The sequence below is a fragment of the Molothrus aeneus genome, chromosome 3 (assembly GCF_037042795.1).
Source record: "Molothrus aeneus isolate 106 chromosome 3, BPBGC_Maene_1.0, whole genome shotgun sequence".
In the NCBI taxonomy this organism is placed as follows: Eukaryota; Metazoa; Chordata; class Aves; order Passeriformes; family Icteridae; genus Molothrus; species Molothrus aeneus.
Window position 1 is genome coordinate 6,664,670 of NC_089648.1, and position 27,924 is coordinate 6,692,593.

The following is a 27,924-nucleotide window of genomic DNA, read 5'->3' on the forward strand; positions in this document are numbered from 1 at the left end:
AAACTGGATTTATAATTGCTGCTCTCTTAATGGAGATTCCCTGTGCTAGATTATGAGTGAAAATTTTCCTCTTCAACAGCAGTAGCAAAGTCCATTTTTCTTGTCTCACACAACAGCTGAAAATTTGTACAAAAAACAAGTTCGTTTTCAACCTGACTCTTACTGTGGATTTGAGTTCCAAGGATCAACAAAATGGTCCAGCTAGAATATTAATAGTGATAATGGGGACATGTAATTCACCCTAGAATAATTTTCTAGGACACTTATGGCATTAAACACTTATTCAGTAACAAAAAAGTAGCAGATAAGCCCAGGTAGAGAGCACTTCTGCCTGGTATCTGCAGCCACCACAATGCCAAGCGTGTCCTTCGCAAGTGGCATCACTCTCTGGCCCTGCCAGGCTGGGTAGAATTAGTCAGGATTTTGTAGGCTTTTTCCTTTATCTGTGGAATGTCAGCTTCCTACATTACATGGCTGATGTGAGCAAAACAAAGGTCTGCCTGCACTGGAAGGGAGCGCGATGGAGACATTCATTTCCCCAGAATAGGTAGTGTAACAAATCAATCCTGACTGCACTGATAAATTGAACTTCAAGCTTGGTGATACTGCTTTTCAGGTCTAATTCAGTGTAAGACACAGCAGGAAGGAAAGGCAAAGGCACTCGTTAGCATTTCATTCTGCTAGGAGCTGCTCCCTGAGCAAGGGAAGGAAAAAAATAATTTTTTTCGTCTTCGTTTTCACCACAGCATTGCAACAGTTTTTAAGGAAGGTGGCATGAGGTTCACAGGAATATGTGGGGGTGTATGTGCAGAGAGAGGTGCAAAAGAACTACTCAGAGAGCACTGGCTTCTTGCCAAGCCCCAAACCTTGCGGAGGGGGTCATAATTTGAGCTCCTGGATGCCAACAAGAATGAAGCGTTTCTTATGGGGAAAAATCCAGTTCCCAGCAGCAGGAGGATTACAGAGCAGCCATGCTGGGGTATGCAGAGGGAGGAGGACCTCAGGAGGCTCAGGTCAGGTCAAATCTTATCTCTTAACAGAGCCCCAGGCTGAATACAGATCACTCCCACTGGGAAACTGCAGAAGTACTTATTTTCTAAGTAAATAGCAAGTCCTGCTCTTGTGTCACATAGCAGCCATCACCCTGGGGACCTGATCTTTCTCCCCCTGGCACTGCAAATATTAACAAAGGGGATTTTTGCCCTTCAATTTTCTGAATAATAATGAAAACATCATTCCTCTGTATCACACTCCAGCTTTTCACCCTCTTCCACACTGGAGCACAGGTCTGCATTCAACCAGAGTCTAGCAGGACTAACTTTAGGAGAAAAGTCTCCCCAGCCTTCCATGAAACATTGACCTGAAATAAAAGAAGACTTAGGTTTGCAAATTTTGAAATCCCATTGTCAGAATTGAGTCTCCTGGTGGGGTTGTAGAACTGGAGAGTGGGTGGCTGAGGACTGGTGGACACTTGGATTTAGCAGTGGCTTTGACTCTATGTCCGCATGTTGTCTCTTCATCCCATTACTGCCCCATACGAAGGTCTGCACTAGTGGGACACTTTGCACTCACTCTGCTCATGGACAGTTCTCAGGCACCATCTGCCCCTGGCAACAGGCTTTTCCTTCCAAAAGTTTCAAAAGTTCTCATTTTCATGGTGCCAGTCCAATGACAACTTGCCCTTTAGAGGTCCATTTGTGGGTCATGGAGTTAGGATTACATGTACTGCTTAATAATCAAAACCAAAGCAACATTATTCATTCCACACAGAGCATCTTGTGGTGTGATCAAAGCCTGCTGACACAGCTTGGACAGCTTTGATAGTGCAGTAGCCTTTTGCATGAATAGAATGCCTCTTAGCAAAGGATTGCAATGTGCTTTTAGATAAGGCAGAAATTCTGGTGGCCCCACTGTAAAACGGGTAAAAGGCAAGGTGTGACCTCAGACAGAGAATTACACTGCAGTGTCCCACCAGCATTTAATTGTTACCCAGAAAGGCAGAAATACTCAATCTGTGAGTTTCTATCTCAAACCTGGGCCAGCTTGGTATCTCTAGGGTGGTCATCCCTAGCTGCCTAAGGACAAGGGCCCATGATCTTGGGCTGATTTGCCTCGTGGTTACTTGTCCCCAGAGGACAGCTCTTCCCCTTTTTGCCTAAAACTGCCACAGCTCTTCCCTGTAGCCATGACCTCTCCAGCTTTGCTTGTCATTCCTGTAAGTCTCAGATCTTTTGGAGTCCTGTTAGGCTTGAGAGTAAAGCCTGTCCTGTTGCCATCTAGACAGAAGCCCTGATCATGCAGAATGCACGTGAGCAGTGAGGCCGACTGGTATCTGCTGCACCCTCAACATGCACACCAGCCATATCCAGGAAACATGAAATACTTCAGGTGTGTGTGCTTGCAGCAATAAGCTCTAGCTGAAGACTTTGTTTGCAAAGGGTTGATTAGTTCCTTTCAATTTCATCTCAGCCTTAACGTTACAATATACCTCACCATCCATCTCCTCTTCCCACTACAGACATTATTTGCTATTCTTGCACCTGCCTTTTTCAAAAAGGACTTTTATTAGCAATACTAGTCTCAAGCCATAGTCCCACTTTCATTTCTGCTAGAGCAATACCACCCACTGCACAGCTCAGCATCCCTGTAAATGCTGTGGTTACAAACAAATGCATCCTTCAGAAGCATTTCAGACCATTTTTTTCACAATGCACATTGTAAATGAGGAGTAATATATCTTCAGAATTGCCCAGAAAACATTATTCTGTTAGCAATATAAAAGCTTCACAGTGTCCGAGTAGGTGCCCTTGCCAAAAACATTTTATTGTGAGCCAGATAATTCAGTTTGAATTGTACATGGTTTGGTATAATCATTCCAGTAAAGGATTCTTTACAATTCTGTAACAGCAAGTCACATGGCTCAATAAAGTTTATTGCTGCAAATGCTTAGTGATTCATGGCATGGATGAATTCTGTTTCTTTCCTGGATCAAGTAATCAATAGCAAAATAATCTCCCTGCAATTACATCGCTCTGCATTAAAGAGGTGTGAAGTAAATAAGTACAAAATCTGATAGAAAAAACAATGTGTACAACATTAAAATGAACTGCAACGTGAAACTGGGTGTCCTGCACCAGTTTTGCACACAGCCTGTGGCGGAGCAATGTCCAGCACACTCCCAGCCCTAAATGTGCAACAAACCCAGCTGGGACTGAGAGATTTCCCTCCCATCATGTCCCACAGAGCCTGCTGTGAACACTCTGCACTCACACAGATGCCCCTGGACACTCCCACGGGTGACAGGGACCATCCTTTCCGAAACACGCTGAGAAAAGCGAGACCTACGCTCCCTCAATCAACGCTTTTGGTTCTCCCAACGCTGCTCCTGCACACAGTAAATCAGTGTTTATAACATCCCCTGCTGAGTTGAGTGCAAATTAAATCAGGCTAATTTAGTTTGCACCATCATGTTCAGCTGCTAGTCATAAAAGGAAACAGAGACGTGCATTGAGAGGGGAGCTGCTGATGGAGCCTCCTCGGGAGCCCGGCGGGACACGGAGCCTCTTTGGGAGCCCAGTGGGACACGGAGCCCTCGGCTGCTCCAGGGGCCCTGGGTGTCCCTGTCCCCTCCAACCTGCTCTGCTCCACAGACTGAACCCTGTGACTCCACAGCAGGTCGCTCCCAATAGATGATAGATATATCATCTGTAATAAACAAGTACCAACACAGCCATCTATTTATCTGGTTCTAACAGTTTTCTCATAAAAACAGGATGAAAATGATATTGCTTAGAAACAGACTGTTCTGAGGAATAAAGTGCATGCTGTTGTTTTTACTGCTTAATGCCTCCTGACAGGGAACACTTATATGCAAAGGAGTTCCTCTATAAATATGCTTATGCTATTGCTCAGGCCTCAGTGCAGTGGCAAGCACATCCCTGAGCTCAGTCATGCCCAAGTTTACTTTCTTACTCACAGTCCACCCCATTCCTGAATATCACATGCACTCTGAAAAAAGTATTTGTGAGATTAAGCACCTAAAAAGTCACCAAAAGCCAGAGGGAAGGCTGCCTATGCAAGCTTAATATAACTCCTTCCTACAAAGGTATTAGAGTGTGATCTTTCATTATATGTTCATTCCCATTGGAGCTCTGATTCATTTAGCACCCAGACTCAGACTAGGCTGTGCTCTGTAAAAGAGCCTCAATTGAGCTGTCTGCAGGAATGCAAAAAAAAGGAAAAAAAAGAAAAAAAATCAAAGCAGCAACCTGTAACAGTCACTTAGCATGGAAATTTCCAGCCCAAATAAATCAATGGTAAGAAAGTGGAAAAGGATCCTACAGACAGATGCATCAAGTAACTCTCACATGGATTTTGATGTGAATAGTCCCACTTATTCCATGCTCTCTAACACTGCTCACAGCCACACACCTGGGTTGTACTATTTAATTAACTACAGCCTACATTTATCTGCGTCCTTTAGAAGTACACACACACATGCTCACCCTATAGAAAATAAATATCCAAATATTTTATCAGACAGCTCCTGTATCATCCTACTGAGAACCTTCATTCCCTGTCAGTCTCTTAAGATGGGATCAGTTTACTTTTCACTGTACTGTACTTTTCAATCTGCAGAGAAAACTCACTGCCTTTCTGAAATAAATACAATCATCAAATAAATACAATCATCATACAACAAACAACTGGAGGCTCAGCTCATCATTTGGTCAAATCAAATTAGGGCCATTTCAATAGAGCTATGTCAATTTATGAAAGCAAAAGAGATGGTTTGAACACTTGCAAATCACCTTTCCAAGTCAGGGCTAGGGAGGAGTGTGAGTCTTCACCCCTTCTTTCTCAGAAGCCCACAGATTCCAGCTCTCTATCATGGGCCTAGCAGCTACAGATCTGTGATCCCTCCATCAGGTGACAAGTTACTCAGGACAGGGCCTTTTCGCTCACAGATTCAAGAGCTGCACAGCCTCTGGGCACTGCCACAATGTGTGCCTATAACAGCAGCATTACATCAGCATGAAGTAGGTGGCCCCAACAACTCAGCCACCACGCTCCAGGGTGTCACACTGCGCACTTGTGGTAATTGGCATCCAATGGTCTCTCCTCAGTAGGGTTGTCTGAAGTGAAATAGGACTCAAAATAAATACATTAATCAGTAAAACTTCAGTTCACCAAGTCTGTGGTTATCATGTTAAGTCTGCTTGAGGAAGCCTTTTCATATGAAGTAAAAAGTTGAAACAAGGCAGCCTTCCTCATCCTGGTACAGGTCTTGTTGTCTCCTCCTGTACAGCATTGCTTCAGGAATAAAGTGTCATCATCATCCACTGAAAATAATATGGAAAGGGGGTTGAAATAATCCATCATCCATGTGAAAGCCCTACCATATTCACACCAAGACTGGACTATGGGGCAATGAAGATATTCTACCTCCAGAAGAAACAGAAGCCATAATAAAGCAGAAAACTTAGAAGCCTGAACCTCCTTGTTTGTAACCTGCCCTGGTCAGTTAAGGATACCTTTTCTAAGGCTACAGAATAAACCATGCAGTGCCACATGCAACAAAGGGATCTTCAGCTGCCAGTCAGGGGGTGGGCTTTACCTCAGACTCCCGGAGGTAAATCCCTTTGCCATCTTGGGTTAAGTTGCGAAAGGCCTCTGCAAAAGAAGCAAATGAGGAGCGTTAACTTGACAGCCAAGACACCACCACAGCCAAGGCACTGCCTCAGGAAAAACCCCAAAGGCAGAGTTTGTAGGCTATTGTCAAGAGCAGAGCCTCTCTGTTCTGTCCCTGGGAGATCCCTGAAGGCTGGAACACTGGGAGCAGCTGAACAAAGTCAGGCATGTTACTGTCTGCTCATCCATCTGTAAAACCCCAAAATGCTGGTGGTCCCAACCTTACCCACTACAATTATGAGACATGTGCTAAGTGTCTGCAGCATGGTCTGAGTATCAGCTCTCTCATCATCAAACTGCAGTCCACCAAAGACATATTTCAAAGCTTTCTTTTCTTCCTGGAAAAGGTGTATTTCAAGGTTGTGTTTTCAAGGAAAACAAGTAGTTTTTGTCTGTAATTTCCTCTTCCTACAGAAGGCCCGTGCAAATGTGCAGAGAGCTGAATCACTGATGTGTACAGTTTGGATGTCTGTAGGAAGGGACTGCTGGGGAGGTAAAGAGAGAGCTTGGCTTCCTCTGTATCTGTCCCTCGCTTTAAACTGATTACTCTTGCTTTATTCAGAAATCCAGTCCTGCAATTTTCCCCCTTGCCACTGCCAGTGGGAACAGCATCAGAGGGGCCATGGCTCAGCTGGCAGCCCAGCTTGCCTGGCCAGACACGGAGCGCCAGCCTCACCTCCCATGATCTCCACTCGAAGCATGAAGCAAACAAAGCTCTCAAAACTGATCTGTAACTCAGGGTCACCATATCTGATTGCCATCAAATTACAGACTTCATTGCTGAGTGAAATGCCTACATAAAATGGGGGGGAAAAAAAGGAACACAGAATGAGATGGCACAACTGAATGGTCTTCATCTCTTCTCCAACAGCTTTGTTTTTCAAGCCTGGCCTAAGATAATCAAATATTAGCCAGCCCAAATGAGATCTCTACATGAAGATATCTCATCCAAATTTGAAATGGTTCGGGTCTGCTCCCCTATACTTACAGTCCTTGCAGAGTTGAAATAAAATACAAATAGGCCTCTTTTGCTCATGGGATATGAGGGTAATAGCAGCAGCTGGGTTTAAGAGCAATATTCCCAAGAGGGTAGGAAAGGAGATGAAAAAGAAAATCCAGAGGAAGCTCATACAGAAAGCATCAATCCCAATGTCAAGCAGCAGCAGCATTTGCAAGGAACAAAAGCATTCTCTATTCATGGCCTGGGATTTTAGTTTGCTTTAGCAGAGGTCTGCCCAGGTTTCTCACTGTGCTTTCACTGACTCAGATGAACTGGGTGAACATGCACCAAAAAGAGGAATGATATTTAAGGTGTAAACATGCAAAGGAAGCTACAAGACTGAGCTCCAGCCCCCACACAACGCACAGTAATAGCAGCAGAGCTCAGTCCAGTATTTGGACCCATATGGATCATCTTCCATTTCTGGATCAAGCCTCAGACACTGCATTAGTGAAGTCTAGCAACAATCTAGCCTCCCTGCAAGTCTCACACTTCCAGTTTTGGTCCCTGAGCTGTCGTTTTCAGCAGAAGCAGCAATTTAATAGGAGCTAGATCTGGCCTCCTGCATCCCCACAACCCCAAACAATCTTTTAAAACTCAATTAGCAACACACAGGAAGGGATTTAAAAATTGGATCTGAAATAGGCAGACACTTCTGTTTCAGACAACTCTCAGTGTGAGACCACACTGAGAAAAGAGTGGGCAGCCTGTCACATGGCAAAATAATTTTCAGACGTGTTGACCCAGCTAAAGAAGGAAGATGACATAGCCAAGGCCATGCAAACTATAATGTTTTCCACTCCTCCTGAGCTCTACACACAGTTATCAAGATGTTTCCCAGCCCTGTGCTTTTTCTTCAGCAAGAAGATGAGACTTGCCAAAATATGCTGTGGGCTCACCTGTCTCCCGTACAGCTGCGTGCAGTTCCACAAGGTCAAGCTTTCCTGATCTCTTGGTGTCTCTCTTCTGGAAAACTTCCTGTGGGGTGAGGGAGTACTTGTAAACAAACCAAACCACCCAAAACCCAGCAGGAGACACCAAAGGGATTGTGAGCAGGGAAATATTGAAAGGGGGCATAGAAATTACTGTCATACCAAATAGAAAAGCAGCCTCTTCCACAGGACTCTGAATTCCTGGATACTCAGTGTGCCAGTGGCATTCAGCTTAGTGGGAGCATTAAGGTCAAAACATCTCAAACATTAGAAAGCACCCATTACATATATTAAAAAATGAAAAAAGAAAAAAAAAAGACAAACAACCCAAAAACCCCAACAACCAAAACCCCAAACAACCCAAAAAATTGCAGCCACTATAACACCCATGCAATTATAATATGAGAATAATGATTTCTTAGCCCATGTGCCTATTTAGAGACTCATCCCACTAAAGTCAAAGGAAACCTGGCTGCTGATTTTAGAAGCAGCAGGAATCAACCCTTTCCCAAAGCAGCTCCATTCTGTCACAGCTGAACTGTTATTATGGAGGGTGAGAAGTTCAATAAGCAGGGCCATGTCCTGGTGGTAAAGAAATCACAGTAACACCCAGTCTGGCCTAAGAAATAATGCTCTGGTAAAGTATTATATGAGTCAGAAGTATCACTCATGGCAAGGATACATCCAGGAGTGCCAAGATTCCCTGGCAAGAATCCAGACTGAAATTCAGGTGAAAACTCTGGAAATCTGGAGGAAAAAAAAAAAAAATCGGTTTGGGGAGTCATTGGACATCTCTCAGAAAAATGGACTCACAAAATCCCCCCTTACCTGAGAGGGCTCAGGCCCCAAAGCCTTTGTGAAACTTTACACTCACTTGAGAAGATGTATCATTTATGATGATAAAAATATGAGGCAACAGGATGGATTCTACTAGTCTCAGAAAATCCAATATGAGCTCCCTGCAGGCATGTAATATAGAATGAAATATGGTACACTATCTCCAGCTATTAGAGAAAATGGAAGGAAAAGGACATCCAAAGCTCTAATCCCAAACAGAATTTACTGCATGACCTTGAGCAAAGTCACTTGACCTGAAGAGCTTTGGGGAACAGCACTGCAGATTAATTGAAACCCTTGTACTAAGCATCTCTCTCTCCCTCTCTTTCACAGACACGCTGCCAGCTCTGTTAATATAATTAAAAGTACAGGCACTGCTGAAAACATGATGCTGCCTCAAAGCTTAGCATTCCTGGTTCATATATAACTTACATGAAGAATAACAGAAATAGGCTCTAATCTCACTGAAAATCATGATTACAGTTGGTCTGCCCCTTCCACTGAGTAAGGGATAGAATCATATCTCACCAAACCCTTCTCTGCAGGAAGTCAGGATGCTTTAATAATTTTAAAATTGTAATAGCCCTGTTTAGTAAATATGAACCAAGTACTGTAAAGATTTGAAAATGATTCTTAAAATCAATAATTTATTAAAAGTAAAGATTCCCTGTTCAACATTGCTTTCTCACAGATAAGACAGTGCCTGGTGGGTCAGTTTACAAAGACAGAAGAACTATCTTTGCCCAAGATATCTTTTGCAGAAAAGAGAGTAATATCAAATTCAGTTTAAGTGAAAAAGGCATCACATCACTCTTTGGATCATCTTCTTTGTTGCCTGTAATGGCTGGACAGAGCATTTTCTATGTTGCATATTGATTGTTACCAGCGAAGAAACCAGGAAAAAAATCTGGATTCATCATTATATCTGTAATTTCATTGTCATTGTCCAGAGAGAACAGCCACTGCAATGCCTCACTGCTGCCCAGGTAGTGTTATTTGTTCCCAAATTACAAACCTGTGGAGTGCTTTGGGCTGCCCCCAGCAGAGTGATGCTACACGTGAGAAGGACCAGCTCAGGGCTCACCTGGCTCTCACAGGCATGGGTTCCAGAGGCCACCTGCACCTCATCCTGTCCCCCAAACACAGAGCAAGGGGCAGCCCTATGCATGCACCAAGCACATGAAAGTAAAGGCAAGACTCTCCTCCACCACACCAACTCCTACAGACCAGGATTTCCACATCTTCTACTTTGGTGCTGCTGAGACTCAGCAGTGGCACAGGCTGAGATGAGATACAGTTTCAGAATCAAAGCTGAGGTCAAGCTGGGTTTGGAGGCCAAATTAAAAATCTGCATCCATGCTTGCTCTCCTCCCTCATTATTTCAGTTGTTGAAATTCAAACTAGATTAGCTCTGCTTATAACATTTCTGCCATATTGATTCACACCTCAGCAAATCCTTTTGCTCTGGAAATCTAACATGGCATCAGAAAAGTCAGTTCAGTCAGATTGAAGCCAGTTTCTCTTCCCAGAATTCAAGCAATAGATACAACAGCTGAGGCTTTTCTCTGAGAGAGCTTATTTTACAGAAACATTATTTCTCAGCACTTACTTCTCCAAGATATATTATTCAAGATCCTCTGGAGCTGAACAGCATTTATTTCAGGATTCTGTGATATGGAAGAGAATTTTAGTTTTGTTTTTTTTCTCCTAAGTAGTAAATCACTTTTCTCCCTCTTTGTTTTCCCAGCATGCCCCATCTTCATTCTCTGCTTTTCTGGCCCCACTCCAGCCACTGTGAAAATCGATAGAAAAGACTCCCTTTGAATATGACAAGATCCTGAGCCTGCAGGAGCTGCAGTGTGCTCTGGGCTAAGTTCTCAGGGCTCCACACAGATCAGTGCAGTAGTACAGATTTCCACTGAGTGAGGATGCAGGCCTTTCAGCCCTGGTGCCATCTGTCCCATCAAGCACACTGTCAAGAGATCTGCTTCAAACATTCCCATTTTATCTTTTATAAACAAACAAACAAACAAACAAACAAACAAACAACCTGAAACTTTGGAATACTTCTCCCCAAACTTTTCAAAGCAGAGACTCCCCCTCCCCCTTGTCATACTAAAGTTCATAAATCTTTTAAAGGCTGTGACAATCGTTTGCTTGGAGGATTTTTTTAAATGTCACTCTTCAAAAATAAAAGCCTGCTTTCAGATCATTGACAGATGCCAGGGCAAAGCCTTCAGAAATGGCAGTAGGTGCTCTGTGTGTACTTGGACATCCTGACAGCAAAGGACCAGCACCTCACAGTATATGGCAATTTCTAGCACATCAAAGCCACACCATTCTCAAAATCTTAAACAAGGGGCAAAAAGTGAAAGCATTCCTTGTTTTTAGTAACAGCTTCCCTCAAGATATTCCTATTAAAAGTCCAAATCTGTTTTTATGAAATTGTGTTTGCCAAATGCAGGGTATGATGCTAAATAAACACAGTGACCTTTTCTGGAAGGTGAAACATTTACATCCCTCACCACAGTCAGTGGTGATGCTCAGCTCCATCCCAAATCAAGCCAGAGAAATCACTAAAAAGAATCTTTCACAGTAAGGATCATATTTCACTAGGAAAATTAGGGGGAAAACATGATGGGATACCCAATATCTATTTCACATCTCAGAGCAGGTTAGTTGCCATCCAGCTGTGATGAAGTATGTGTGAGACAAGGTTCAATATTTCAGGGGTGTTCTCTAAGAGACAGCTTTCCCCAAAGGATAGGATGGAGCCACACAGCCCATCACTTGGTCCCCAATACAGGCAACAGGAATTCATGTTGAGGGAGAGCATGTGAGCCTGGTCAGCTTCTGTAGTCCATTCTGCTGTTTCCCTGGTGGAAAAGTGATCTCAGAGGGTACATCCCTGCTCAGTCCTTTAGCATTTGTTCATGGACTTTCTGCCCATCAGTTTCCTAATGCCTTTTGAGCCTCTTGATACTGCCACGCTCACATTAAGCTCCAGGCACTGACACCCTGTTGTGCAGAGAAGTCATCACATTGCTAAGCTTCACAAGCAAATTTGCTGTGTGGAGTCATCACTGTACACAGAGTCCAACCTCCTCTCCATAGCCCCCTCTCTGCTCCCCACACATCCACATGCTTTTACTTTCACAGAGCTACATAATAGCTCTGGAGGAGTTTACTCATGCAAGCACTTACCTGTTCAAAATGCTTTGTGAAGAAATCCTCCCAAATCTTGCCTTCATACCTATCAACAATTTCCTTGAAGGTATAAAAAAAAATCATTAACTTGCAGAAGAAAAATATTGTCAACCAAATTATTAAAGATGCTTTCCCAGCATGGCATTCCATTCCCTGCCCCTTCCACCCTCTGCCCACCTCTGCAATCAGTGTTACATCATTAATACAGCCCACTGCTAAGCCCACCTCCCTACATCACAAAACTGCTATTTCTTGGAGAGAAATACTCAGATAACATTTAGTGGGGAGAAAGATTCCTCTCACCCCACCCCAAGCTGTGCAAAGCATGGGGCTCACTCTGTGAGAGAAGAGTCTCTGTTCTTCTTTATACAGCCCAACAGAGGAGATGAAGGCAGGAAAGGCCCTGGTTATGCCAGGGGAACAGACTATGCCATAAATTTCCTAGCACAAGATGTGCAGATGTGCATGCACTGTTACTGAGACCGGTTCTTTTGAAAATAACCTTTAGGCCATTGAATGGGAATAGTAGAGCTAAGGTCCCATCATGTCCTCAAAATGTTTAAGGCCTGAAAGGGATGGGGAGAAGTGCAAGAATGGACCATGAGTCTCCAAAAAGCCACGAGCAGGAAAGACTTTAGAGCAAGCAAAATGGTGTCATTAAAAGATGTCTGCAAAAAGGGCAACTAAGCTGTCTAAAGTTTTGCCTGTCCCCCACATTCGACTGCATCTGTCCCCTTGATCCAAAGGATTCTGTCTGTAAACCCAAGCTGTGTTTTCAAGTGCTGCAACACAAGCACTGACATTCTCACTCAGCCTCTCCTCTAGGGCAGAGCAACACTAAAACCCCAACATTCAGAGCTGCAGATTGAACCACAGAGCCCCCACTCCCCACACACCCACTCACCTTAGAGAGGGTGAAGCTCGTGTTCCCACCCATTTCCCTGGAGATGCAAAAAAGCAGACACATTAAGGACAGATCTCAGAGTTGTGTGTTTGTCTCAGCACAGGTGTCATTCCTCCTCCCTGGATGGGGCCCCAACCTGCTCTTGCCATGTGTTTTATTCTCTGGTGTTACAGCTGCACTAAGGCAAGGCCTCGTATCCACAGAGGACCCCAAAAGCTGCTGGCATCTGAAGTATCCAAAGCACCCATTTCTGTACAACCAACCATCCTAGCACTGCCAGCAGGGAGTTCCTGGCAAACTAATGGAGCTCAAAACCTAAAGAGCTCTTATCATTCTCACAGTCTCAAACATGTCCATGCTGCAAGGATTGTGTGGGCCTATCTCAGCCTTTTTTGAAAGGATAAGGCCAAAACCAGTGTTTCAACCACCAAAAATTCTATGGCAGGAAAAATCCAGAGCCAGCTTCTCTGAAAGAGACTATGCTGCTTTTTGCAGAGTTAAGTCTTTATGCTGCCCCCATTAGAGTAGAAAGACCAGACTTTCCCAAGGAATTAGGTGCTGCAGCATCTCACCGAAGGACGTGCTTCCTGGAGAAGACACGCAGGATGAACTCAGACTCCTGCTGAGGCTCCAGGGTGGAGGGGACAATGATGTAGACACAAGGCTCCAGATGGAAGTCATGAGTCACTTCCCGCTCATCAAGGAAAACCTGGTGCTTGTTCACAGGCTGATGCCGGGTGAAGAAACCTGGGGGCAGCTTTCTGTTGCTCTCCTGGTACTGCTCAGGGAAGAAAGGTAAGAGAAGCGTGTTCTGCTGCAGCTGAACACGTGGACAAAAGGTGTGGAAGACTCACAGGCAGAGCACAGCCAGCCTGCCTTCACATCTCAGCCTGTTTTACAGCACAAGCAGGTAGCAGAGCCCAGAGGACTCAGTCTCTTCCCAGGTCATGGTGGTTCTCACTATGCAGCACCCTTGCCTATTGTATTCACAGGGAATGCCCCGACCAAGGCAGGAATGATGCATCAGACTCCATGTTCTCAGAAGGCTAATTTATTACTTTATGGTACTATATCATATTAAAGAATACTATACTACACTAAAGAATACAGAAAAGATACTTACTCAATGTTAAAAAGATAATAATAAAAACTCGTGACTCTTTCCAGAGTGTTGACACAGCTTGGCCCCAATTGGCCAGAGAGTTAAAACAACTCACATCAGAGTCCAATGAAACAATCACCTGTGGGTAAACAATCTCCAAACACATTCCAAAGGAGCACAACACAGGAGAAGCAAATGAGACAAGAATTATTTTCCTTTTCTCTGAGGCCTCTCAGCTTCCCAGGAGAAAAATCCTGGGTGAAGAAATTTTTTCAGAGAATGTGAATGTCACACTTGCCCAATACTAATATGGCAAAAGACTGGGCTTCCTGCAACTTACAAAAAACCCTCACACTACTTGTAAGGAACAGCAGCAAGAACTGGGGACGAGAAGCTGTTCCTGTCAATGTGGCTTCTGCAAAAGTCTTTGCCATATGGGCCAAAATGGCTGCAGGCAGGAACTGCTCTAGAGACTGCCCTTCACTAGCCAGAACACCTCTTCTCCCACAGGGACAACACACTTTGTGCCCAGCTTGTCCTTTGCACAAGGGATCTGGTAGCAGAGGATTTTTTAGAACACCTGTGGTCTGAGCATACTGCATGAGCAACCTAAGCCCTCATCCTGACTTCATGCAAGTGTCCTTGATCTGTCTGGCACTCTTTGCTCTGCAGGCCCTTTTCTGCCACAGGATGATGGATAAAGTGTTGATGCAGGCAACATGAAACTAATTTTAATGCCACTGAGTGCCCAGTACACAAGCCCAATAAATAATCCTGCTAGCTAAAACTACTGTCACTTTCTGATCTTGGCTGTTCCTCAAAACAGTTAACCATTTTACTCTGCAGCCTCATGGGGAGATGCCATTCCTCTTCCTTTGCCAGTATTTTTCTTACTAATAGGGCAATCTTTCTTATGAAGGGTTCAGGGTTACTCCTCCTCATGCCCCTTATGTTAAATTCAAAGTTTTTATATTCCAGTCAATACTCTCTTGACAGCAGTTCCAATACCTCAGATGCTCTCAGCTTGCCATCTCTCTGTATTGATCTTGGCAACCACTACAAACCTGAAATTGAAGTCCTGGCTGCCACCATTCCCACTCAGGTGTGGCAGAGCACTGTCCTGGGGCCACACTCAGACCTCCTCTGCCAGAAAGTTTACCTTGAAGGTAACCCTGATAGTCCCCAAGATATTTAAGTTAGGAAGGAGTGGCATCTTACCTCATGGTTACCATGCTGGGTCTACAATAACTAAGAACACAATTGTGCTGCCCATATAATGTACCCAAACTAGTTCTTTGCCAGCCCAAGTTCTCATTTAAGAGGTGTACTCTCATTTGAGCAGTAACAGAGTGGAAGATATGCCCTTTAAAGACAATATGAAAATCTTTCCCAGTTTTAAATAGCCCTCTGAGGTCAGGGCCAAAATCGGGACTTAATCAGGATTTAAATTCCAGGGCTCTTTCTCAGGTCCCAAAGGCTCTTGGATAAAGAAAATGCTAGAAATGCAGCTGACCTGAAGAAGCTGAAAACACCTGTACCATCAGCCAGCCAGGAACATGAGCTCCCCAGGAGATCTTTGACTCCCATGGGGCACAGGCTCTTTTCCCACCTCATGCCAGGACTGGAAGGCAGCAGAAAGGCAGCTCTGACTCCCAAAACACCAATGCCCACTCTCAAGGCCAATGAGCTCTCCTGATACGGCTGCTTTTCAGTAGAGTCAGAGGATGGTTCTGCCTTGCTGTGCCTCACTGAATTCCAGTACTGGCACTCGCTGTCAGCCCAGGAACAAGGGCAAACACACCACATTCAGCATTGTCTTAACAGCTGTGCCAGCCCAGGTCCCCCAGACAACAGCCAGCAGTGGTGACAAGGGACTCACCTGTAGGCCCACCTGCAGGAAGAAAAGAAACAGCATCTGTCAGTCAGGACCTCTGTGCCTCACCAAACACAGCCAAGCCATTCCTGGGAAGCAGAGCAGCTACAAACATCTATATGGGGTCTCTGCCTTCAGAAACCTCAGCCCCTCCACCCAAAACCCCTCCCCACGGTCACCTCTCTGTAACTGTGCAAGCTTACAGCAGCAACAAGACCTGTGGCTCTGTTCAAGGGAGAAGAATGGCCCTCAAGGTACTCAGATAAGCAGAGAATTAAAGGTAGGAAACTCTCACTCCTGGTGATATCCACTCACCTGTGGGCACATGGGGAGCTAGCAGTATGCACACATGAGCAGCTGCCACATCATACTAGGAACAATTTTTAGGCACAATTTTACCATGGTTGGAAATAACCTGAGGGCAGAGCTCTTCCTACCCCAAAGTAAGGGGACTCCTGGCACCCTCTTCCAGCTATTGCACATACCCTCAGAGGCAGCAAAATAAATCCCAATGTGCTTTGAAGCAAAAGGCACTTCTCACTGCTCTGCAGGGTGACACACAGCATGCTGGATAGGCAGCAAGCAGGGCACAGAGCCCCAGGGAACCTAGCCCTGATGTGTGAGGAGACTGGGCACAGGCAGGAGGAAAGAGCAGAGATCACCCTGCACGCCACAAAAACTCTTGGCCTGCAGAGCACTATGATCTACAGGGGCTGGAAATTCTCCTGTTTGGTGAGAGCAAGAAAAGCAAAGGAATTCTTTGCACCTTATAGAGTGAGAATCCAATGAAAAGGTGAGGGGCTCGGTTCCGGTGTTTGGTGCTGTGTTTCTGCATGAGGGATATGACCACACTGCACGTGCTTGGGCTTTTCTTGCTGTCTTCAACTGGCAGCACATTCAGCCAGTACTGAGGGTTCATCCAAAAGTTGCCTAAGTAAAACAAGAAAAACATTTTGATGTCATTTTCCATCACAAAATTGATTGCCAGCCTCCCACATGATGCCTGGCACTGGACTGAATAGGTCACAGGTTGTCTGGATCTCCACACCCCACAGGAATTTGATTTTAAGGTGCAGCTTACAAGTTTAGCAGTGCAACTACTGTCTAAGACAGGAGAAAGACCCATGAACAAGGAACTACACTTCTGCTTACATGCAACTAAGAGCTCATTTTGTTTATAAATGTATCACCATTCCTCTCTCACCCCTGGTGTATAGGGTAGCTGACTTTAGACTCCACCTGCTCTGCTTCCAGAAGAGCTGAGCCTCTCACTATTTTATTCACTTTACTTAAAACACACTCCCTGGAGGTGCTGAGGATGCAAATTTTAAGAGACAAGTTTAATGCCCTAGAGCAGATCAGTGCTGGCAATTGATCCTGGGATCCTAAAGCTTATTTCATGCTATAATCAGCCCACTGCCCTATGTTTGCAAGCAGTGCATCTTCTGTGATAGCAGAAGCCAGTCAAAGTCCTTCAGCTGCTAATTTCTGATGTTTGTGTGGAGGCATAAACAGGAAGTGCATGCTTCTGTCATCAATTTTATGTTAAGAGGTTATAAGGCTGCTGGCAACTGAGTCAGCAGAGCATCCAAAAGCCAGAGTTATCCAAAAGAGCACCCCTCACCGTTATAGAATCCCAGACTTCCTCCTGCTGTACTTCCTTTAACCCATCTCCCACTCTTCAAGGAGTACATCCACTTTTTCCCATCTTCCTGGCTCATCAGGTCTGGAGTTAATTTACAGATCACCAGATCTACAAAATGAATCTTAAAATCTCGCAGAGACATCCTGGGAAAAGAGTGCCAAGAGACATCTTGTCAGCAGTTTAGTTTAGTCCATATGGCTCATAAAATGGAAAGAAAAGGGAGCGGGGAACTTCGGAGCCACACCATTCTGTGTTACATATGGTAATGCTCATATTTTATTAGGCAGTAAAGAAGAGAGCGTCTGCTTCCACAGCAGCCTCTAGGAGTAGCGAATGCACGACTAAAACTTCAGCAAAGGATAGGAGAAACAGAGAATGAAATAATTTCGCCAGCAAAGGGAGCGCAATGAAATTACAGGGGCGGCAACATTGCCACCTCGTGGTAAAAGCTGTGGAGAAACCGCAGACAAACCGGCAAACAGGAGCTTCCCGAAGGAAAGAAAGAAAACAACAAAAAAGGCAGGACAAAAGCTCCTGGGGCTGCCCTTTATCTCCATCAGCCCCAGGTGACCTAGCAATGCCCTGCTTCTCCCTCACTCCTGCATGAAGAGCAGTGCATTCCGTGTCAGCACAGCCACTGCTTCTCACAGCATCAAGCAGAGAGGAGCACGGACTAAAGCTCACCACCTAAGCCTTGGCCTAAGGGGCAATGTGCAGCTCCAGGTGCAGCCCCAGGGCTGCTGGCAGAGAGGGGAGAAGCAAGACTGTGCCATTACCAGAACTCTCCATCATCCTTCTTTTTCCTCAGTAAAATCTTCTCCTTCGGGCTCAGCAGCTCCCACTTGTAAGAGCTAAGGGGAAAAACATGAGGCCACTAACCAAATGTGGCCACAGATTCAAGGCAGAGGACATGACCTTCCTCTATAAAAAGAGGCCAAATCCCTGTTTTTACATATCTCCATGCTTATCCCCCACTATGCCTTCAGCCACATGAGACTCTCCACGACCACACTGGGTCCCATGAGATGTAGCTAAATGGGTCCAGTTTTCTGCAGTAAAAGCCAAAAATGTTCCATTTCCATCAGCCACTCCCTTCACTTGAACACACAGCTTCCAAGTACTTAAAATATAAAAATCTAGACCCGCTTTGTTGGTTAATTTTCTGTTAAAGGAGACATAATAGGAAGAGTGTTTGGCATAATGAATGAATGACTAGGACAGCACAAGAGGCAGCTGGGAGTCATTTCAAAGGCAGGCCTGCAGTATGTTGCTCATTATGCTCTTCAACAGAACAGCTGGTGTGTTGTCATTATGTGACAGACATGCATCAGAGAAGTTACTGCTCTGCAGACAAGGTGAAAGCCATTCACATTCCCAATGACCTCTCTACTCTTCCCTCCTTTCTATGCCCTGAGCCTCAGCAAACAGCCTGTGCAGGAAATGAAGTGAAGCTTGGAACAAGACACATGCTCCACTTCAAAGAGGAACAGGACACAACTTTACAGTAGCCCATGGTCTAGAATGCAAAGCACTGTCTTTCATGGGTCCAAATTAAAAGAAAAAAAAATCAGGTAGGTGCAAATATGGAGCCCATTTACCTCACTACCTCCTCTGATCTCATGCCCAGCTGTATTTACCTGAGCAGCCAGGACAGAGAACTCCTTCCTATTTATCCAATTCTAACACCTTGCAGCCTGTGGAAGATTTTTCCAGGGCTCTCCCACGATAAAAAACTATGTCCTGAAAGATGGGGGTTTTTTAGAGCCTCCTGCACAGCTATGTGTCCCTTTGCATGCTCTCCACATCACAGCAAGGTGGACAGCATCTCATGCTCATATTATGTTTCCTCTGGCATTAGTGAAATGAGAAGTAGAACTGATCTGATTGAGGCTGCATGTGTGAAGTGAGGCCAGCTACAGCAGCACTGTCTGTTGGAGACATATAAATCTATGGAATCATTGCTTTGACACCAGAAGGTCTGTGCAAGTGTTATCTTACTGCTGCCCTCAACATTAATTCATGCCTGAAGATGGCAGCATCTTTCCTCCAAGAAACCTTTCCTTTGCTCAGTGTCACACCTTTCCTTTTGTAAACTCACCTGTCACTCCAGTCTCCTTTCCACTCAATTTTTCCCCATGGATTTCTCAGTCTCACTAGGTTTTCTGGTCCATCTTGACAGGTCACCTGCAGAAAACAGTAACATTGTGCTTACCAAGGTCTCAGCAGTTCTCATCTGGTTTATATCATTGTACTATGTCAGATATTCACAACAATTTTGCTTGATCTCATAGATGCCAGCAAGTATGATGATAAAAATATTTGAACATGCAACTCTAAATGCCAGCAACAAAGAGATTAATGTGCTTCATCTTACATTCTAAACTGAAACCAGAGACATGACAGATTCCTAATCTAAAGGCTTGACTGTAAATTCCTCTTCCTTTCCAGCATCTGCTCATTTTGTACTTGTGTGAAAACCAAGTCCTACCCCAGTGCAATGGCACAGCACAATGCAGCCCCCATGGGTGTCCACACAGATTAATGCTTCCTGAAGTGGTGGAAGGAGAGCCCCAATTTGGGGCTTTGCTGACAGCACCCTGCAGAACAGCTGACTTCACACTGTTTCCACATGCTTGGTCAATCCCTTAAGGTTGCCTGGCTCTTCATCTCATCAGAAGAGCCAGACTGACAGACACGTTGTTGAAAAACTCCACACATAAACTCCTCCTGTGGGAGACACAGATGTGCCTCACCCAGCTCATCTCTTCTGCCCTTCCTAGTATCTCTTGCTACAGGCACTGAACATGCTTTCACCAAGATGTCCAAAGCCCCACACAGTCTTTGCCATCCTTGTCAACCTCCTCTTGAGGCTGGACAAGACAGTCATCCACCAATTCAGGAGGAAGAAGCTCCTACTCTTTGGGATGTATTATTTCAAGTCCCTTACCTCTGGACAAATATGCTAAGGGGACTCCAACAGTACTTCTGCAGATTAGTGGGGTCCCCCTGCACTGTCTGCACAGGAGCACAGGTCAGTTCCCTTACTCCACACCCCTGACTCATATTTCTATCTGCAGTTTCTCATATTTTGGCCTCTACATCCTTACTTCTCTATAGCCTCTCCACTGGCTTCAGAGGAAGACTTTTTACCCCAAGTAAAAAGCACATGCCCAAGTTTCAGCACATCCTCCCAGCAGCCCCAAAGGCAAGCCTTTCATTCTTAACAGCTGAGATGCATTTCTAGGTGATGGTGTCAGCAGAGCCCTATGAATCATTCCCACCCTTAGAGATACACTGATCTATAACAACTGTCCTTTACATCAAGGCCTCCAAATTAAAATGGACACACTTAAAATGTCAATCTTAACAAAGCCCACAGTCTCAAGAGTATTGGAGAGGAGATATTATAGTTGCTCTGGTCAATGCTTGAATGCAATAAAAATTGCTAATATCCAAATGAACCTGGGCCCAGGACATTTGGGCTGGTCTTACCTTTCTAATACCAGTTACTGTGTAGGCATGGCCAGCAACAAGCCCATTCTTCAGGACCTTTGTTGTCTGTATACAAGAAACAGAAAGAAAAGAAACATTTTATTTTATCCTTACTCATACAGCATACTTATACCAATGCCAGAGACCCATAAGCAATGACTTTCAAAGTAACAGGAGAACTGAAAATAAATAAATAAATAAATAAAATGGAACCTCCTAAGAGCCAGATTTTTCAGTATGCTTGGAATTGGAAGGTTGATTGTTAATGGCTCTTCCTAAATTGTGGGTCTTCAGCTAGACACCATGTCACTTTAAGGAAGTCCAGGAGGTTAGGTTTTGATTTTCAGCAAAACAGTTTCCCAGCAGCTGAGGTGGTAGCCTAAAGCTTGGAAGCCAAGACTTCAATTCATGTTCTGAATGACCCATGTCTCTACCTTAGCTATAACTTTATTCCATATGTGTCTCACTGCACCACCTGTAAAAATGGAAAATTTATTTAACACAAAGGGGAAAATGCAGTAGGTCCCTATTTAATAGAATTTCTTTGATAGATAAACCAGCTCCTAAACATAACAACAGGGTGCTGAGAGCATCATGGAATCAATCCATGAGCAAAGTTTAACATGAAGAATATGACTTCTACAGAAAGCCACATAGGGCAGATTTGATACATTTTGAGTCACAATGACCAGCTGAGCAGAGGGAAAGGGGTCTGGAAAGGTTTTTAGCTGTAAAGCCATTTGATGTCACTCCAAGCCTCACCCCTAAGTGTGTCTGACAGCCCATGAGAGATCTGCTGTAGGTGGCTCTTGTCAGTATATCCCACAGATCAGGAGGAGCTTCTGCAAGCTTGATCCTTGTATTGACACCCCCTGTGAAATCCACCAAGGCTTCTGAAACTTGCCCAATCTGCAGATCTTCATAGGAGCCATAGAGTCTAGCAAAAAAAGACATCAATATATTCTCTGGGTTATCATCACAGATGACAGGTTGAGAACAGGTTGCCAACAAAAATATTTTTTAAAAAGTGTGCAAAAAGCAAAAGGAAGGCTGTAACTCATGTTTCATTTTAAGGGAATTTTTGGCATTTGGGAAGAGAAGAATCTACAAAATTGCCTCCAAGATTGGCCATAGTCTGAAAGGGACTCTTCACTAGCTGTCATCCCTGACTGCACTGTAATAAGAACATGCCCGTCACGATTCTTTGATAACTCTGCCTCAGAGAATGTTGCCTGAATTTATCACCAGGCTCTGAGCTGTAGCTAAGATATAGTACCTTGAGAGACACTGTCCTGAGAGCTCAGTCTCTAATCTGATTTTCTTTATCACTCCAGTGCAACTTGGCCCAGTCTTTTCATTATAACACTAACACCAAATGAAAATAACTGAACATTCTCACCTTTGGGTGATCTTTCTCTCAGTGTTAACTAGAGCATTTTTCCCTGCTCTGCAAAGATTATTTCAGCCAAATATTAACAAACTCCATCAGTTAGGCCATGCTGCTTTCTTCTTTGTGCTGATACTACCACTGTAGGCAAAACACCCTGGAGGGAAGCCCCTGCTCTCACCATGCCTTGTGACATGCCTCAGCTTCAAGGACCTGAGAGCAAAAACAACTGCCAAAACAAAGTGCAGTGCTTCAGCAGACCTCCAAAATGAAAATCCTTGGAGGTTTCTCACATTGATAATACATTAAAGGAGGCTTTGGAAATCATTCACATTCGAAAATGTCTATCTATGGTGTTCCACTCCTCTGTGGTATTTACAAGGAAGGGATCAGCCAATACACTGCAAACAATGATAACACTCAGAGGACCAACCCCCCACAATAGGCTTGTTTTCTCACCTAAACCCTTGGATTTAAACTCAAGGGCCTGGTTTGATAACAGCTACTGCAATGGCAGCTTTTATGTGTAATAATAGATAGATGAGAGCCATCTACTACACTCCAAATGTAGCAAGGCCTAGGAGATGCATTTATAAACAAGAACAAACTGCGTAGGCACCAACCAACATATTTCAGAGAGACTATTTGCATAACTTGAAATGAGTCACTTACTTAGCATATGCCTTCTCCAGAAGGGCTCCCCAAAACACATTCTTATAGACTGAGGAAACAAAGAGCAGCTCCCCGGCCTCATTCACCGGCAGGAGATCATCAACCACCACGTCAATCCATTCCCCGAAGTGCCAGAACTGTCAGGGGAAAGGAATGAGCTGATGTTTCCCTTGGAAGGGACCTCCCCTTGAAACAACAGGAAAGGCAAGATAGCTTAGCTGTGGGTACAGAGCAGGCTGCTGTGGGTCAGTGGGACGTGCTGACTCACCCACAGAGCCAGTTCCTCAGCCCCACCCAGCCAGAGGAGTAAACAAAGCATCTATCAGGTGTAAAACGAGTCAGCAGGGAAATTAGCCACAGGTGGACTTCTGGGGAAGGAATTCCTAACTGCAAGGTAGCAGAGCTGTACACAGAGGTGGGCAAAGGGGTAGAAGATTTGAGCTGATGTGCTCAGGTCCTGCTGACTGTTGCCACTCTTGAGAAAGGGTTTTGTTGGCATTAAAATATGGGTAGGACACAGCTGGAGAGAGCAGCCAAGCAGAGGTGTTTCCTCAGTGGCTTGCAGTTGATTCACTGCCTGTGCTACTTTGTGGGAGGGGTGATGGGCTCCTCTCCAGCCTGGGATACCCTCTGGCCACTTGCCCCTGGCCAAAGGGAACCACATATACAAATTCTCCAAGGGTGTGACACAAAACACAGCAGAGGATATCTGAGGAGCTCCTGCAATCTGGGGGAGCAGCTGTACCCGGAAGTGGAAAATGCCCGCGTATTTCCTCTCAAAGCTCTGGTTCTGTGGCACAACTGCAGCCAAGATGTCCTGGTGGAATGTCAGGGCTTCCAGGGCCGCCAGGAACCAGCAGTTCTCTGCGCCAAGACAAACGGACACATGCACTTGGCTGAAAAGTGAGAGCTCTCAGCCAAGTTCAGCAGCACCACCAAGATCCCAGCAGAAGAGCTGTTGTGCTGATGTCTTTACAATTCTAACAAATCATACACACAAAATTAGATGATCCAGGCATGTTCTTTACTTAACCAAACTGTGATTGGTTTATAATTGCTCTCTCATGATCTTTTCATTTGGGTACTGTTTGGTTAAATAAGAAATTTAGCAAGCAATAACTGTCAATGGAAACATTCTGTGTTTTACTGACATTGCATGGGGTTTTTTTCTGTGCTCTATAAAGGCACACTATTAAAAAAAAAAAAAACTTTTCCATTTTTCTTTGAAAACATTAGCTTTTCAGAAAGGAAAATAATTTCCAGTGGATCTCACATGCAAGACTGTACTTAGCAAACTTTGGTTTTAAGGACATAAAGCACTTAAAAACTAATTTAGTCCCATCCCACCTCTACCTGTTTTTCAGATGGCAATATAGTCTTTTATTTTAGACAACACAGGCATAAAATTATTTTTCTAACAGCAAGGCTGAGAAGAGAACACACGCTGAGCATTAGGTACAAATATAAAGCCCTTCTGTGGTTTCTGTTCAATTGTCAAGCAGCAACACCACAGACCAGTAAGAGTACAGGAACACTTCCTATTAGCAGGGGCAGAAGCAACACACAATGGTGATTTCAGCTTGTGGAGACACCTCTCATGCCTCAAATCCCACCTCAAAGCTTGCCAGCTTATTTACTGAGCCTATGCCAGTAAATTATTGCTTCATCCACACTGTGCCAAGTGGAGATAGGAGATGGATACCTTCTATTTCCATGCCAAGTTTTATGCATTCAAACTTCCATGCAAAATGTTGTCTTGTGTAAGATACTTAGATATTTATACAAAGGAGTTTCCTTACCCACCAATCCTTGGCAGAGATCAGGCTGCTTTCTGTGTGCAGCATAAAATACAGGACTTTTGTGCAAAGCCTGGGAAGCACAAAATGAAAAGGAAAGAAAAAAAAAGGAGGAGAGAGTTAAGCCAGTAACATGAGCTGATTTAGCTTGAAAGTTAAAGCTTTTAAAATACTGAGAGTCCTTTGTTCCAGCAGACATTGTTCTGGCTCAGGTATAAATCTATTGTTATGTGCTCTGGCTAACCTGACACCAGCCTGGGCACACATTTGTGCTTGGTCTATGTTGAATTTGGTCTCCAGCCAAAGTCACTGGTGCTCAGATGCATCACCATGGCTTTCCATGGTCACCATGCTGAGAAGACAACCCTTCAAAGCTGCCAGTCCTGCTCCTCCACACAAGTGCCAGCCAAAAGACGTTATGAGGGCAGAGAATCAAACTTTCACCCAAGCTGGCTGACATCTCCACAGCTTGACTGACAATTGAGCTACAGACTGATGGCTGCTGCAGAATTCCTGTTGCTGTGACAAGAATAGGTCTGTGAATAATTGTACAGAGAGTGATAATGGTGTGGTGATTTTTTTCCCCCTCACAAGTGCCTCTGGGGTTAAATTAATAACCTAAGTGTCAAAATTATATTTTACTCGAATGATCCAGAAATTGCTCAAGCTAAGTTTCACACTGTTGGCATCCCCTGCAGGCAGCAGCAAAGAAACAGCTTCCCTCAGAAGGCAGTCACAGTAATTAGACACCAAGCCCTGCCCTTGGTGAGTTTGGGTGCTCAGTTTGCAGGCCATCACTCATAGATGCAGCAAGCTACAAGCCTGCAGGCTGAATGGCACAATCTCAGCATCTCCTCTGCAACACAGGGACTGAAGGATGCACAGCATCCATTCTAAGAGAGTCTTTGCTCAGAAAATTTGGCATCCAGAGCAAACAGCAGCCTTCTTCACAAGGCAGGTTTAGACTCACAGAATCACAGAACATGCTGAGTTGGAAGGGACCCGTCAGGATCATCAAGTCCAACTCCTGGACCTACACAGGACACCCCAACAATCATAGCAGAGCAGCAGAATAGTCCACTGAGAGACAGAGGAAGTTTCAAGGCCATTCCAATAGCTGAGGGATGGGGAGACACTTGAAAGGCTTTGTAGAGGCCAGGACTCATGCTGACCTTTTTTTTTTTTTTTTGCAGAAACTCAATCCTTCTGGGAAATTGTTTAAATCTCACAAAATATGACAGGCAGAAAATAACTTAGCTGGGAGATGCTATCTGATATTACCTGGCAGAATTCCCTACAGAAAAAGGACTTCTGAAATTCTGAATACATAGTTCTGTACATTGCTTTCAGGAGGATCTGATTGTCAATACTTTGCTCAGTGGCTCAGTAAGAGCAGAACTGGCATTGCTAATAACAGGCCTTATCTAACTGTGCCAGGCCCCTGTCCTGGCCTCCTACACTTGTTATCTACCCTTTTGTTATGAGAAGGTGCTCTGTGACCAGCCCTTGCACCTGGGTGTCTCTTGTTGTGATGTTTAGTTTCAGCCTGGAATGCCAGCAAAGGCCTTGGAAATGTGAGCACAAGTAGAAAACAAAGGCCCCAAAACCAAAACCAACTCACAGACTGATGCTCAGTCACTGGTTGCGATAGGAGCTCAGCCTTGAGAGCTGAGGAAAGATTACTCCAAGTACAATAGACTAAACAGTTAAGCAGGGGAAAAAAAAACTAGCCCAACAAGAGGATAAGGCACTTGCCCTGTCTGGGAAAGCAGCAGCCTCCAGCATTATAACAGTCCATGGGAGAGAGGGGTCATGGCTAAGAACTGTCTAGAAACTCAGAAATCTTCTAAGAGGTCATGATCTTGAACTGTGGGGAGAAGGATCTCATCTGTCACCACAGAATCACAGTGAGATCCCTGTAGCCGTGAGCTCCAAGGAAACCAACTCTCCCTGCTCCCTTTGCCTCCTCTCCCTGCCTGCTCCAGGTGTTACTGGATATAAACTGAACAAAGCTGGTCATGATTTTGGGCAACAAATGCTTCAAAGGCAATTATGAGACTCCATGTACCCCAGCTTCCAAAATGATACCTGATGCAATAAATGTAATCCCCAGAGACATTAAAGTACACTTAAATTAAAGTCTAAGAGTAGGCTGTTCAATGCTAAAACTATTTGCTGGCTATCATCTGTAATCATCCTCTTACACACTTTCAGTGCTCACTGAAAGTCACTTACGTGTGGCCTCTTCCAGTGTAAATTTCGGGGCAGTTTCTTTAGCAGTGCTCCTGTTCCAATGGAGCTGATGTGAGCAGGGAAGGTGTCATCTGTGAACAAGCATTTGTTCTTCAAGCACGACTCCAGCAGAGCCTGGTAGTTCTGCTGGATGGGAGGGGTGTGTTTTTGAAAGATGCTCCTGCCTAAAGGCACAGGTGGCTTCTTTTTTTTCAAGCACAGCAGGAAAGGCATGCTGATGTCTCCAGTAACACCAGGATAATTTTCTTCCAGTGAGGATTCTGGAGGGATCTGCTGGAAACTCTTGGTTTTCTCGGATGAGGCGTGTCTTTTCAGAAGAATTCCTGACAGTTAAAGTAAGTATAAAAAGCAAATTTAATCCTGACTTTTAAAATTTTCTTCTTAGTCAGCAGGGGTGGGTAGGAACAGTGGCATTCCCAGGAGAAGTAGGAGCTCACCCAATTCTAACTGAGCACTTACCACTGCATTTTCAAGGCTTTAACATCGCTGTAGATCTGAGTGAAATCAAAACAAGTGACCCCACTGACTTTTACCAGAGCTTTGAAGCCATACACGTGGCTATTCTATGTCTCCCTCTTGACTATTTTAGGCTCTCTAGGATATTTTCACAACGTGTTGCAACATGAATGAGTCTTAATTCAATCACTTTCTGGCATGAAGTTATTTCCCCTCCCCCTACCCCAAAAAAAAAAGCAAGATAAAACAAAGGCTAACAGAAAGATGGAATACATTATGTTTTAGAAAGCCACGACTCACACTCCTATGATAGTTATTTTGCCCTTTTTGCCTCATTTTGGAGAATGATATGATCTTCCCCAAGAGTTCACATTCCATCTTGCTGAACATCACAGATTCACACATGAAATTGCATGCTGAGGTATTTTTTTCCTTGTAACATTTGAGACAGATGTTTCTCATCCCCCCACTAAAAAACACCAGAGAGTGATGTCCTAGGTCTTTTTTTAATATTAGCAACTATGTTAAAGATTTGCACCACCCCTTGCTGGGAGAAATAATGACTAAAATCTCAGTAGGCAAATCAGTGCTAACAAGGTGACCACAATCAGTTAGTACAGTGAAAAACACTAACCAGGATGCAAAGTTAAAGAAATGGTTCACATGCCATAATGATA

The 27,924-nt window shown here is 44.4% G+C and overlaps 1 protein-coding gene across 1 annotated transcript; it reads right to left on the reverse strand.

The window, feature by feature from the left end:
- Window positions 1-5,315: 5,315 nt before the first annotated feature.
- CAPN14 (calpain 14) lies at window positions 5,316-27,004 on the reverse strand. The gene is made up of 20 exons (XM_066547769.1): window positions 26,774-27,004; window positions 24,542-24,611; window positions 23,488-23,606; window positions 22,743-22,879; window positions 21,446-21,620; window positions 20,684-20,749; window positions 19,290-19,375; window positions 17,968-18,042; window positions 17,171-17,334; window positions 16,305-16,476; window positions 13,144-13,353; window positions 12,572-12,608; window positions 11,665-11,727; window positions 10,070-10,127; window positions 8,306-8,370; window positions 7,786-7,854; window positions 7,591-7,669; window positions 6,368-6,484; window positions 5,618-5,673; window positions 5,316-5,342 (listed from the first exon to the last, which is right to left on the reverse strand). The coding sequence occupies exons 1-20, from the start codon at window positions 27,002-27,004 to the stop codon at window positions 5,316-5,318; spliced, it is 2,076 nt and encodes a 691-aa protein (XP_066403866.1).
- Window positions 27,005-27,924: the final 920 nt, after the last annotated feature.